Raw genomic sequence first — 15,458 nt, forward strand, 5'->3', positions numbered from 1 at the left:
GTGATTTGCTAAAATAAACGAATCGGTCAAATCGATCACTTCTTCGTTGTCAGTCATTCTGTATCAACATAAATTTAGAGTTATTACGAAATTTCCAAATATAATCACAAAAGTTTTGATTTTGTCTGGTTACAAATTTTACTTTTTACTCCAATCAATTCTTTTATGAAAAAATACTTAAGGTACCTAAGATTTACTTGGAAGAACGTCACATAATAATAATCTTAATAAACTTGTTTGACATAATATAAAAATCGCGTTAGGATTTTTTAGTGATGGTAGCACTTTTAAATTCACCTATAATATTATATGAACATTCTACAACTCTATATATCCATCATGTAAAATATAAATATGAAATTAAAATAATTTACATAAAATAAAATTAAAACGTCAACAAAGTTTTAAATTTTGTAATTTTTAGCTCGAATTAAAATTACATTTATCAAACGAATTAAACATTTTTGAACTGAAGTATTAATAATGTATTTTCGTTATTTTTTTCGAATTTTTTTATTATTATTGTCTTATTATTATATTATTGTCTATATGTCTACTAAAACCACTATCGGTCTACTTGCAAAGAAAAAGTAAATCCAGAAAATCATTTTTTTACGCCTTATGCGATTGAAATCGTAGATGATGATTTAATTTTTGTACAAACATTATCGTGATTAAGTATCTTTACGACAGCAATGTAAATAAAATTGAAAAATTATGAAAACGTTTGGCTTCTCATATCCAATGAGGTTAACAATTAACCTCATAAAATATAATTTGAAAATTAAATGACCTTTAAATTTGTAAGAAAGAATGTCGTTTATTTGAAAATAAAGTCGGTCTTTTGAAACTTACACTTAATTATTTGTATAATCAATTCTGCACTTTGAAGTTGCACTACTCTGTGGCTTTTTAATCTGACATTGACTTATCTAAATTACTAAATATTTTGCTTGATTACTCTCTTTTTTAGTTTTTTCACATTTTTCGCGATTAATTTTCTGCGTAAATAACAATTTCCTAATAACTTGAAATACTACATCCGGTCTTATTTTAAATTAGAATTAATGACGTAAGATCCAATATTTTTCTATAAGTATATAAATACAATTAAAAGAAATATTATTTTATACATTTTATATGTTATAAACTTATTTTTCTGTGTAATGTTAAGCATTTAACACTGAAAAATATGCTTAAGTCTTTTTTTGTAATCTATAAATATAAACTCTTTTTCCAGCATGCACCTTGGTGTGAATATATCTAATGCCTTGCAGCAATTAGAAAGTGTAAAAGCTGCAGTTGATTCAAGTGACGATCCAAAACTTAAGGTATGTTAATCAAAGTATTTGTTTGCATGTGTGTTGAAAATAGTAGATTTCAAAAACTTTTGTGAAGGTTTTGTATTATTATATGTTCAATACTTTATTAAGTATAATTTTCATTATTCCAGGCAGCAACTAATGATGATTTGAATATGCTTCTTACCCTTTTGGAAAGTCCAATATTAAGAAGTATTGCAACTTTACATGATTCTGTTGCAATGTTGGCTACTCAAGTTGCTCATCATCCTTCAATATTACCTGGCGATTTTGACATCACTCCTGCTGGTACATTCATGTTAAAGATTTTATTATTATAGCAATACAAAGTTGTGTGGTGTTTTTGTTTAAAGATTATGTACCAGGTAGATAATAAACTATATTAAATTTTCTTTCAACTAATATTACAGGATATGTGCCCAGCAAACTTCCACTGCACCTTGTCACTTAAATTATATGTGACTGCAGTTATAAGTTCAGTATTTCTGTCCTTAATTCTTACCATCATTAAAATGGCCATCCTTGAAGTCATGAATGTGATCTGATGTCACAGTAGATTTGTCAGTCAAGTCATAGCCACACATACTCCCAGAGCAAATTCAGAGTGAGAGTTCAATTGTTCTAGCTGTGTTTTGTACAGCTCAATATTTTCTTATAATGTGATTTCTTGCTCTGCTCCATGACTATAAGCTTAGTATATCTCTCAACTACTTGTAAGGTAAACCCAGAAGAAGTCTCTGTCTGAATTTAATGAATTTTCAGAGAAAATTACAACTCTTATACTTTCCTTTACTACGACTATCATTTACTAAACCAAAAAATGGTGTTACTTTGAGTAACTTATAGGAAATGAACCTCACAAATCTACATGAATAAGATCTCGCACTAGAGCTCTCACAATTCCTAAATTCTAGACACTGCATTTCCATAATGGCATGCTTCACCATGTATATTATATCTTCTATTACCAGTAATTACCAGTACTCTCTTAACATGATCCTTGATATGTTTCTATACTGGAGAGCCAAACCCTCGTGACATAGCTGAAATAAGTTAGATAAAGTATAATACAGTGTACATCAATTTTTGTTCTAAATTATAATTTTATTTAGTGTTTCCTTATTATATATTATGTATATGTATGTTATTTCTAACAAAAATGCTACACCACTATGTGGTAATACTTATAAATACTTAAATTCGACATTCCAGCCCATAGATGCCCATTGCAAGGCATAGGCCTTCCTCAAATATATCTATGGGGGAAATCCCAACAATCATCACACTTGGCAAGCAGATTTGCGATCACAGTGTTGTATTATGGTATGCTGCTGACCATATCTTGCAAACATGTTTGTGAGCAGTAGTATTGCTATATAATTAATGCACAAATTGTTAATTATATAAAATTGTATCCTGGTAATCAAAACTGTTACCTACTATTGCAAGTCACTGCCCTCTGCCGCTGAGGTATTTATACTGCAGTAGATAAATTAACTGGATTTTTTAAACAATGTGGTCTTAGCTTTAATTTGTAATGTTATATAGGTGATTTAGCTTTACAAACTAGAAACCTTTATGGTTTGCATGAAGGAGAAGAGGAACAACGGGTACCACAGGTTTCTCCACCACACAGTTTGGAATTTGGTTCTAATTCAGATAATGAGCGTATATTGGGACTTGATACAGCCTCTATTGACTCCAGTATGTCACCAAAACAGGTAATATGTCTTTATAATAAATAATTTCATTCAAAAATTAAAATTATTCATTTGGGTAAAATCTAAAGTACAATGATGGTATATGATGATCCTGACCTATTGTACCCGATATATATTAGTAGTTGCTGGTACGATAATAGATTACTTTGTATGAATTGGTGACAATGAAAGCAGATAGAACTGGCGGCTTAAATTTTTTTTTAAAAAAAGTTAAAATTCGAAAACAGATCTCTTTACTAAACTATTCATTAACATTGCATCACTGTTTTATTCATTTTAAATGGGTGGTAACATGAAAATTAGATGATCATCATTCTATCTGTATCAAAGTTAACATAATATTTTCAAAACGCCAAAAAAGCAGGGGCTGTATTCGAAATTGTCATAGAGAAAAACCCAAAAGAGGAGTGGGCGAAATACTTATAGCCATGTTTTCATTAGATGCAACAAAATCATTTATACATTGATACTCAATAAAATTTTTGCTGTTCTACAAAACTCTGTGTCATCAATTTTGTTAATACTTCATATTGTACACGTTAAAAAAAAATACACAAATTGTATTAAAAAAATATACAATTGGCGGTCCTACATGAGGCAATTTCTTCCAGAGAGCCATGGTATGGAAACGGTTGAGGGGTAAATAACGGGTAATTAACGTGTATCTATAATTAAAACACATGTATATAGCATACATTTATTCATATATACTTAAGGTAAATACAGTATGATGCATAATTATAAGTACAAATAATTAATAAAAACCTCAAACTAACTTAAATCGCACATACTTCAGATCGAAGAAAGAAACACACAATAAATAATCAACGGTCTAGTAAATAATTCTTAAACATAAATATTGACTTGGCACGTCTTATATTCGGTAATGCATTCCACAAGCTAACGTTCTGAATGGTAAAAGATTTGCCATGAACGAAGAAGAATGCATCGGCAATTTTAAGTTAAGATTCTCTGATGATCTCGAAGACTTCTCATGTGTACCATAAAGAAATTTAAATCTTGATTAGAAATAAGAGGGAGTGAGCAGATTGATAAGAATATTATAGACTAGATAAAAGATGTGGGAATTCCGACGAAGCCTTATGGGTGATCAATTGATCTTAACGCGTAATTAGGAAACGTGATCATATTTTCAGACTACAAATATGAAATGAGAACAGAAGTTTTGAAGGTGTTTAAGTTTATTTAGTTGATTTTCAGTGAGGTCTAAACAATGCAAGGGTGAGGAGGAGTGACAATGCAAGAGAAATCTTAGTTGTAATAGGTAAAAAATAGTTTAGACGTCGCAAAGACACCGCCGATGCAAATAGTTTACGGCTTATTTCCCAAACCCGTGGTCCCCAAGAAAGTCATTTATCGAAATGAATACCAAAGGTTTTAACTGTCTCACTGGACGGAATGACTGTGCCGCTACAAATTAATGATGGTAGTAGCACCCAGTTTAATTTTAATAGCATCCAACTACTGCTGATTACAATGGTCTGCGTCTTAGATGAATTTACGGTTAATCAATATGCTTTGCTCGATTCGTTAATGTTGTTCATGTCACAGTCATGTCAGTAATAGCTTCCACCATCTTATCCAGTGATGCTTGAGAATAAATTTGAAGATCATCTGCATAAAGGTGGCAGGCAGAACGAAAGTGATGAGAAATTGTGTCAATAAAGAGCAAAAAATTGTCGTTAACTCAAACTCGCTGTTGGCATCCAGAAAGGTAACTGGGAAACCACGTGATTGTCATTGGAGATATGTTAAGAGAGCTCAATATGCCGAGCAGGAAACTAAAGTCAACGGTGTTAAAAGCATTATTAAAATCGATAGATCAAGGATTGTTAACTTATCTTCCTCCATTTATTGTCTGATGTCATCTGTAATATGAACTGGGATAGTGGTAGGGCTGTGACCGGGTCGAAAGCCAGGTAAAAGGGTATTGAGGGGTATTGATACAGGAATTTACAGAGTTAAGTTTGAATTAAATTTCCAAAATCTTGGATAGAAATGCCAGGATTGATATAGATCGAAAGTCCAAAAAAAATAGATGCGTTGCACTTGTTAAGAATGCGAGTGTTCTGAACATTTTTCCAAACCAAAGATCCCACTGGTGAAAGAGAAATTATCTAAATCTAAATCTCCCGCATAAATATGTTGATATATAAGGTAGTAAATGCTTATTGACCCAGCATTAGATGAAATGACTGTACAATATTTGTTACAAAGTTTTTCTTATTTGTAAAATTCTTTGTACAGGCTTAGTAATAACATCTTAATTTTGACTATATTCAGGCTTTTTGCCAAAATTTTTTTAAAGATAGAAATAGTCTAAGTGAATGATTTCTTTTTCAATTTTTTTATTATTTTGTAGACACATGGCTTGCTTGACTTATCACGGAATGATGACTCCTTAGCATCAGCTACTAATATAGTTGCAGGAGATTGGGCACAAGTTGAAATTATCAATTTAGTGAATGATGGAACTGGACTGGGCTTTGGTAATTTCGATTTTATAATTAATATTATTGTTTCCGAGTTTTTTCTTAGTGTTGATCTTATATATTGTAATCAATTGCAGGTATTATTGGCGCTCGAACCAGTGGGGTTATTGTTAAAACTATTCTGGCAGGCGGTGTTGCAGACCGTGATGGTCGTTTGAAATCAGGAGATCATATATTACAAATAGGAGATGTAAGGTTTTCTTGGCACATTTTAAATATGTATTCCTTTTATTAGATAACGTTCATCAGATAAATTGACCCAAAATTTAATCATCATCATTTTTATATCAGCTAAAAGGTGATATGAAGCTGGCCTCTCTCAAAGATCGTTGCGATGACTGATCTTGCGCTATTCCCATCCAGTGATTTCCCGCAGCCTTAACTATATCATCGATCGACTTAGTAAAAAAACATTAGCCGTTAAATTTGATATATTTTGATTTTCAGGTCAGCTTAATGGAGATGGGTTCTGAGCAAGTTGCAGGTGTGTTGAGAGCTTCAGGATCCCGGGTGCGACTTGTGGTGGCTCGCGCAGTAGATCCCGCTGCAGTCCATGCTTCTATTGCCCCTGTTGTCCCGGCAAGGTATTAGTTATATGTAACAGTCTGAACAATGATTTTCCTTGTAATAGATAAAAGCTATAATTACGTCTAAACTTTAAAGATATAACTTGTGATCACATAATTTTTATTTCCTTGCTCAATTTAAAACGCCCAACTGCATTGAAATACCACCATTAACATGTTATAATTATAAAAAATTGGTAATAACTATTTTGTAAAAAGGACAACATCCATAACATAGGCAATGATAGAGTAAAGGTAGTAGTAATCTGTAAAAGGTTATACTCTGCTTTAGATAAGAACAAATGCAAATGAAAATGCATTAAATTTTTGGCATGAACATGTTTATAACAAAATAAATTAGTTTTAATAAACAAAACACACGAAACGAACTTAACATATGTTTTAGATTACTTTCAAACCCAGAAGCTTTGGATCGTTATCTTTTGGACACTGGTTTCGAGCAAGTGTTCAATACGCAGCCCACACCAGCACCATCTAATTTGACTACATCCAGATTTGTCTTCGGTACTGCAGTCACACCACCACCAGAGACAGGTATGTCCACTGATAAATTCAAATTAATTTTATTTTTGAAAATACTCTTATTCAAATTGGCATTTACATGCACTTTTGAAACATTAATTATTTTTAGAATTATCTAAGTCATTGGAGATACACACTTAATAAGCCACCACAGATGTTGATCTCCATTTGTTAATCATTGCTTGGATTTATTTTTCTGTTACTTTTTTTGTTTTCATTTTGCATTGCATTTTGTCCACTCCGCCAGTACTATAAGTATTGTGCCCATTTCTACTTGTAATTAAGACTTTTAGGACATAATAGTATAATTATTGTCGTGAATACATACAAAATGTAAAATAATAAAATTTAAATCAACACTTCAACATGAGGAAAGAAGATGAAATTTAACATATCAATATTAATGCAGATGCTGAATCCCCAGAAGTCGATAGATTCACAGTGCAATTAAAGAAGGATGAAAATGGATTAGGGATAACAATAGCAGGTAGGCTATATTAAAAATTTAATTACTAAAATACTAGCATAGTCACGATCCAATATGATTTTAGTAAAGCCAGAAAGAGAACCATTTTTCTGTCATCATCATCATTTCAGGTGTAAGACGTACACTGCTGGACATAAGCCTTCCCATAGATTTCCAAGAGGTTCGTTAAAAGGAACCTGCATCTTCCAACGACCCTAACAAAGTTGTCTGTCCACTTTGTGAGTGAACATCCTACGCAACGCTTGTTGGTCCATGGGCTTCATCCAGAACCGCGTGATCTGATCTGCCCCGTGCCACATCAACCTTCTCACCATTTTCCAACAGTTATGTTGATTACTTTAGTTGGTAAATGTCCTCGTTCCTTAATTAATCTTGTAGAGAAATCCCTAGCCTAGTCTACTTCAGGGTTCCTAGTAGTAAAGTTAAACCTTTTTAAGTATCCAGTAGATCTGAATACGTAGGGGCCAATTGTATAAATATATATATATGTACATATACATATATATATATATATGTATACATATACATAAATATATATATATATATATATGTACATATACAGCTACTTATATATATATATATATATATATATATATATATATATATATATATAAGTAGCTTTCAAAAATTTTACTTTAAGTTGGTACAGTCTGTAATGATGAGCTGCGAAAGTACAGCCCAAAAAAAATCATTTATACGACTTGTAGCTGTACCAAAAAGCGAGTACATACGTTTCGAGTCCATTTATGATTCAAACCATAATATATAATATATTACTATTACTCTGGATAATGAATCTTTATCATATAACAGGGTATGTATGTGAGAAAGAAGAACTGTCGGGAATTTTTGTGAAGTCGGTAACACCTGGCAGTGCAGCAGCTCTCAGTGGAGCTGTGAGGGTCAACGACCGAATCGTAGCGGTAGATGGCGCCTCTCTCGCCGGCAAGTCAAATCAGCGCGCCGTTGACGCGCTCAAACAAAGTGGAAGCGTCGTTACTCTAGAACTAGAGAGGCACGTATTTTTTAAACTATGATAATATAAACCACCCCGACATATTCAGTGTTATCTGATCTGTAAAGCCTACATAGACATTAATGCTACTGAAAATCCTCGCAACCCTCAATTTTAGTAGTACTCACATTATTTAATTATTTGACAACTTTTCAATAATATTTGTCAATTTCGTGATCTGCAAAACTTTAATAATGAAAATTAATTTTTAATTAATTTTTAAGGCAAACTTGTAAATTATTTTTCCAGTCTACTCTAATAATTGAGGAGATAGAAAAAAATTAATATATTAGTCTTAAGTAAACATACACCATGGACAGATATCTTCGCGGCGAAAAGTTCGAGCAACTGCAACAGGCTATAGCGGCTGGAGAAAGTGCAGCGAGCGTGGTGCCACACAACCCGTTCCTGCACATGCATCGGCCCGACCCACGCCACGCGTCGCATCCGCACGACGTGCAGATGATGCACCTGCATACTTCGTGAGTGCTGCTACACACCTTTTGTCAGTTCAGGAAGAACAAATAAACTAGCAGCTCAGATCTAGGTCCCTGAGGTATATCTTGGGCTCAGTTTCTGCAAAGAGGTTATATATAAATGGAGAAGTCAACGTTAACCAAAACACGCAAAGAAAGGGCGTGATGGCCATTGCCAACTCAGCAAGGAAAACTACATGCGCATATCAATTCCTGCGCACATTATCTGACAGTCAACAGTGTAATTTTCTTGCTTACACTTTAATCGCTAGCCAATATCTATAACTCGCGAACAAGATTTTTTTCCTTCTCTCTATTTACAATCAGCCAGAAATTTCGTTAATTATTTTTTGTCATTATTCTTGGACATGAACCACTTATTTTCAATTTATTTTGGATCGCCAACAAAATTTTCAATGTTAAAGGCAAAAAAAAAAAACAGACCCCACAAGTAACAAAAATAAAAGATAATTTATGAAGAAAAAAATCACATCAATAATTTAAGAATTTAGTAGGTAAACACTTGTACAACCAAATGGTGGAAGTTTAATGATGTAACATCTCATTCAACGATGCAAGTTTAATTCAAATTGAATCTAGTAATAATCTTTTAAGGTTTAAATTTGTTTGTGTTCATCAGAGATGTTGCCAAAAATTCTTAAGTATTTTTAAATTCTTATTTATTATTTGCAATCAATCCCAAACAATGAGCAGATATGTTCCATGTCCTTTATCACGCTTGGCCGCCCCAATCCTTAGCATGAAATATCTTCCTTCGCCATCTGTCCTCAAGTTTTTGTGTGTCATAGCGCTTCACTCGTTTAATATAACAAATAGTTGCTGATGCGGGTGGGTGGCCAAGTTGTTTAAGTGATTTTCCAGTCGCTGTGTTTATTATTCCCTGATACTTCTAATTTTTTAACACTTCTTTTGTTCAGTGTTTTGTGGATTTTGTGTTGGTAGTGAACGAGATTAAAAAAAAAATTCATTCACAGTTCAGAGCCAAACGAAGAAGAAACCGCGGAGCCGTCGCTACCTCTGAGTCCTGTTCCGCAGCCCACATTCGAAATGCCGCGGACACACGAACAGAAAGAGGCCATACGACGCAAATGGCAGGCCATACTAGGTTATTTGCATTTTCTTTATACAACCACCAAATTTTAAATATTATTACTTAATACGATAGTAGTACGATTTATAAACGTCTTTGAATCATCATCATCATCATTTCACCTGTAGGTCATACAATCCTGCACATAGGCATCCTCCATAGATATCCTACAGGACCACTTTGGAGCGGTCTGCATTCAACGTCTTTTAACGACCTACAACAAGAATGCCTGTCTATCTTGTGTGTGGACGTCCTCACCTTCGCATCCCAGTCCATGACCTCCATTCCAGAATCTTAAAGTCCTAGCGGCCATCTGTTCTGATGTCTACCCACTGCCACTCTAACTTCTCAATCTACTGGACTATGTCCATTGCGTTTGTCTACGAATCTCCTTATTCCTGATTCAGTCTTGTAGAGAAGTCCCAAGTGTAGACCATCTTTGTGACTCGTTGAGCGACTGTGATCTTGTCAATGGGACCAAAGTCAAAGAGTTCTGAGTTTAGTCACTGGTAGCAGTTGTAGACTCGATTCAGGAAATTGTTGACTCGTATGCCTGGGACAAACACTACAACTAGTTAAATCCAATTTTGGAAAAGAGCTCAATCGTTGAATTCAAATCGGCTGAGTAGATTTCGGTAAACTACGTAAAAATTGTTCGTCCAACATCCGCATTTTTGCCTCTTTTTATGCACCAACATCATTGCTTTCTGTCTTTAAGGATATAATAAAATTGAAATGATGTTAATGAGACATCCCAAAGAAGGTACTTCCAAAGGTTTTGTATATCAAAAATTAAGGTGTACTATGCTGCAATTGGTCATCAAAATATATAGTATTTATAATTATCATTCCAGGTGACGACGTGGAGATTGTTGTAGGGGTAGTGGTACGCGGTGGTGGCGGTCTGGGCATCTCTTTGGAGGGCACAGTGGACGTGGAGGGAGGTCGCGAGGTGCGTCCACATCATTACGTACGTAGCGTGCTGCCGGAGGGACCCGTGGGTCGCGCGGGCGTGCACCGGCCTGGAGACGAGCTCCTCGGTATTCAAAGTTGTTTATTTTTAGTAACGTAGCTTTTAGGTGCTTACCTTTATACATAAATATACTTTGTGAACCATTGATTGGGGAGTAGATGGGCTTTTAGATGCGGTAAGGCCCGCCACTAGGCAGAATGATAACATAATTAAGTTCGTGGGAACTCACTAAGTTCGAACAGAAGTTTATGCCTTGAAAGCGAACTGATTGTCCCTAAGAATCTTTGTGATTTAAATATTCTTCAATTGTGTGATAACTTTAATCAAAAAGACCGTAGATAAATGTTACATATGTATTTTACCACTATACACTCTCTTTCATTATGATCATATATTTAAAATGAATATTAACGTAAAAAATAATATTTTTATTTATTGATTGTGTACCTGTTAACATAATTTTTCGCAACATTCATATAAGTAGAAGTAACAAGCTAAAGTTTCAAATTCAAATGTCAAGTAACAAAATCAATACACCGTAACAACAAATATGTATACCCATGTCTAGATTACGTAATATTGCACATTAATTATAATTAGAAAAACAAGTATAAGCAAATTGTAGCAATACTAACCATTCCTGGAACTCATTATACATTATTTGATTATAAAATTAAATCTACAGGATGATTGGTTGTAAGCATATAAACTTTGTTGAGGTAGCAAAAAGCCTTATAGCTTTTATACTTCTGAATAAAGTGCACACTTTTAATTATGTTACATTTTTTTCTATTGATATGTGACGGGCTAATAACTTCTGATATCACAAGGTCTGCAAGGGCAGACATTAGACAACAATTTTAATATGTAGCTATCCAAATTTTAAAAATGCCTTTTCCCTCCATATTATCATTACATCGGTTATGATTTATGAAATCATTTATTTTGTGAAAGGGCGTACCATACATTAGTTGACAGCAAATAAGCTATACATTCACCCCCTTAGCATCTTCACTGCCTGGATCTTGAACACGGGAGTCAGTCAGAAGCCAACATTATTTTATGTCGTTTATTTTTTTTAAAAAAGTTTAAAATGTTATCAATTAAGTATTATTTGCATATGTAAGGTAATTATGCATATAATAGATAAATGAAAAATACACAGTACAGATATGTTAGCATGTTACTTTGTTCGATGTCAGCGCCGTATTGGCTCATAAAATTTGGTCTATAGGCATCTCGCGCCGGCGCGAGACCGGCAGCTAAGTTGTGAAAGCTTACACCTATAACTAATCACCTTGTATGATTTATTTGCAGAAGTGAACGGGCATCGTTTGCTGGGCATGAACCACCTGGAAGTTGTATCGATATTGAAGGAATTGTCGAGCGAGGTGTGCATGGTGTGTGCACGCCCACGCCCAGCACCAGCACTGGATCTTGCGCCGCCTGCACCTACGCTTGTCAAGGTAAAATAGATCCTTTAGTGTGAATAATAAAGTTGTAAGTTAATTTTTCAACATATATTTTGTACCATATATTATTGTAACATATATTATATTTATTAATAATAATATAATTAGTAAACAAATCATTACTTCTCCAACATAATTTATTTATATCCATAAAATAATGATCGAGTGTGTAATTTGATGTATTCATATAACCACAAACAATATAATCCACTGGTTCTGAAAAAACTGCTATATTTCCCTAAATATCAATCTCTCGATTAACAAAATGGATATAAAAATAAAATTATCTGTAGTCAAAAATGATGTCTAATGAATTAAAATATATTTTCAGGCGAAGTCTGACGGAAGTTTGGCAGGTGCGGGCGGTGAAGAAGGCGGCGCTTTGTCTGTCGGCGGCAAGGTGCGCTCGCGCAGTCTCGAGCCACTTACCGGCCTCGCTATGTGGGCTTCGGAACCGCAGATTATCGGTATCATCTTCATTTGTTTTATTACTTTAAATAAATATTCCTTGTAATTGGAATATAGAAAATATATATTATTGTAGTGCTACCGATACCGCTGTACCGCTTTAGGTATACGCGCGACGTGACGGGAGAAGTCCGCCGTCATGCTCTTTTTTCCTCCGCCGTTCTTTTCCTATTTTCTCCCACCTATCGCTTTCCTAAGGCGCTGTACTGCGGTTTCGGTAGTACTATAAATAAATATATGCGATATGATGGTGTTGCGGTTGTTCGATCCGATGAAATAAATATTGTAACGGTCGGAGCCTAGGCCCTCGAGATAGCTTTCTAGTGTACTTACCCTACAGAAATTTACGCCAGGCATCGTTAGTAAAATATGTCATCTCACACTCTGTGAAGCAGACATATATATATATAAGTCAATTGAAAAATAAACTTATTTTTTTAAATCATTCACAAAGAATAATTATCATCGTAAATCTTCCCCAAAGATTTATAATATAACTAGAAAAAGCGACTTGAAGTTAGCATTTTCCGACGACGAAGGTTCCTATCACCTTGTGGTAGAACAATAAAGAAAATTGTTTGATTGATATCAGTAAATACGTACAATACTTGTAATACTTGCAATAATTGAATCTTTATTTACGTATTGGTTACAGAATTAGTGAAGGGCGAACGTGGTTTAGGATTTTCGATACTCGACTACCAGGATCCTTTGAGACCGTCAAAGACTCTGGTCGTCATCCGATCTCTGGTGCCGGGGGGCGTGGCGCAACAGGACGGGAGGCTCATACCAGGGGATAGGCTGCTGTTCGTCAACGATCAAGTAATTATATGCACAATTATTAATAAGTTTCAATCATTATGTCAGCCCACGCCCACTGTAAGGCATAGGGCGGGCTTCCTTTACGATCGCCACCTCACGATAACTGGTTATGTGTGGCCCTAACGGCTACCTTGATGATGTAGTCGGTCTCCTTAGTGGTTATAGATAAAAAAAAAATTGCTGACATTATAGAAGATTTTGTCTAATTATTTCTCTTGGTTACACTTTGGTTTAACATCATTGGGGGAACATTTAGCATAACTCTCTAATTTACATGTATTAATATTATTATATTTTTATTATCACAATTGAAGAGCATGATATATGAATATAGCTGCGTTATTTTTATACTTTTAGCTCACAGCGCGTTAGTTAAAACATTGGTTTTGCATAGTATACACAATAGTAGCGTAGTCACTAAAGGTGTCCGCTAAGTATAATAGGAAATTATAAGAGAAAAACTTTCAATTATGTAATCACCTAAAACAACAGGATGTGGTATATGACAATTCATATATACCTTATATTTTATATTGGCCACTTGAATCTATGTCACGAGATCATTCTTTTGTAATTTTTCTAATAAATTTTTATTTTTAAAAATATAATAATTGGCAATGGTTAACAAATAATTTATATTTTTAACAGAATCTTGAGGATGCCAGTTTAGAGCAAGCGGTCGCGGCGTTAAAGGGTGCTCCGAGGGGCGTTGTCCGCATTGGAGTGGCGAAGCCTCTACCACTGGCTGACGCACCCCCACCACTACCCTCCACCGCACCTCCATCAAACAATACTGATTAAAACTTTCATTCACGTAAATATTATTAATATGATTATATTATTATTTAGTAAATTACTATTTTTGATCGAGGACAAAATAATAAAAACATTCTGTTTTAATATATAAAATTATGACAAATATATTTAACCAACAATTCATAAATTTTCATATGACAATTAGTCTTACAAATTATAACAAAGTTTACGACAATATTATCCACTAGACTTAGTTATTTTAATAGTTATAACGATATTATACATTCCATTTTGTAATCTAAAATCCACGAGATTTATTTTTAATGCTTTTTCAAGATTTATTTATGGCATTAATATGTAGTGTCAAAATTATTCTCAGCGAACGAATTATGGCGGTAGTAATGACTAGATCCGACAGAGGGGTGAGAAGAGACACTTGTACCCGCTTTGTTCGTTCGCTTGGTTAGGTTACGTTAGTAGGGACGACTTCAATTTAAATCAAGTCATTCTTGTAACGAAAGAAAAATGCATTCACATTTTTGCCTTCACAAGGGCAAAGACAGGTTATTTTGAATAGCTCAGCCCCATATTGTTATTATTGTAGTTAACAATATGCTCATTATACTTTAATATTATTGTTCAAAGTATTCAGATTGTTGTTCAAAAGTAAACCTTCAATTGGTCACTGTCACTTGACTTTCTGTTTTTTTTTTAACCCCTCCCCCCACTCCGCAATTCTTTACTGTCAATTGGCAGAGACCTATTTAATATTCATTCACGAATTTGTCAGTGAAGTTTTATGTATAATTTTTATCTTAATTTTATTCTCTATGCGACCGGTATCGGCATTTCTTAATTTATTATCGAATTGTTAATTCTACTTCGTATTTATATTTTAGTCTAATTATATTCCTGTACTTATAATCTATTAAGTTTTTTATCTCTTTAACAAGTTTAATTTACGCAATATGTTACATTTTACTTGCACATACAAATTGAACTTTTATTAGTATTAAGTTTTGGCTGTAATCTTACCAAAATATATATTTTAAACTTCTAACTACATTTATTTTGTGTAATGTGGTGGGTGTTTCATCAATATGTATTAAAGTATTGTACGGTGAATTATTTTACCATTCAGTAGTAGCTACAAACTGCTAGCAATGCTGATGTATTGAGAAGAGCTGGCTAGAAACATACACTTTTTATATAT

General features: G+C 33.9%; 1 protein-coding gene across 3 annotated transcripts; it reads left to right on the plus strand.

The window, feature by feature from the left end:
* The first annotated feature begins 958 nt into the window (after positions 1-958).
* Patj (patj crumbs cell polarity complex component) lies at positions 959-15,305 on the plus strand. 3 transcript variants are annotated; one of them, XM_068770883.1, is made up of 17 exons: positions 959-1,072; positions 1,241-1,331; positions 1,454-1,610; positions 2,871-3,043; positions 5,427-5,553; positions 5,634-5,746; positions 6,004-6,140; positions 6,529-6,677; positions 7,075-7,152; positions 7,966-8,167; positions 8,488-8,649; positions 9,639-9,769; positions 10,609-10,794; positions 12,045-12,193; positions 12,531-12,666; positions 13,323-13,489; positions 14,138-15,305. In XM_068770883.1, the coding sequence occupies exons 1-17, from the start codon at positions 1,068-1,070 to the stop codon at positions 14,288-14,290; spliced, it is 2,316 nt and encodes a 771-aa protein (XP_068626984.1). In that variant the 5' UTR covers positions 959-1,067; the 3' UTR covers positions 14,291-15,305. The 3 variants fall into 3 exon arrangements, with proteins under 3 accessions (XP_068626984.1, XP_068626985.1, XP_068626986.1); XM_068770884.1 differs by lacking the exons at positions 959-1,072; positions 1,241-1,331; positions 1,454-1,610; positions 2,871-3,043 and adding an exon at positions 3,857-4,778; XM_068770885.1 differs by lacking the exons at positions 959-1,072; positions 1,241-1,331; positions 1,454-1,610; positions 2,871-3,043 and adding an exon at positions 5,091-5,221.
* Positions 15,306-15,458: the final 153 nt, after the last annotated feature.

Source organism: Battus philenor, unplaced genomic scaffold (genome assembly GCF_028537555.1).
Source record: "Battus philenor isolate CCGP_79_NKW_IND1 unplaced genomic scaffold, ilBatPhil1.0.hap1 SCAF_3, whole genome shotgun sequence".
NCBI lineage: Eukaryota > Metazoa > Arthropoda > Insecta > Lepidoptera > Papilionidae > Battus > Battus philenor.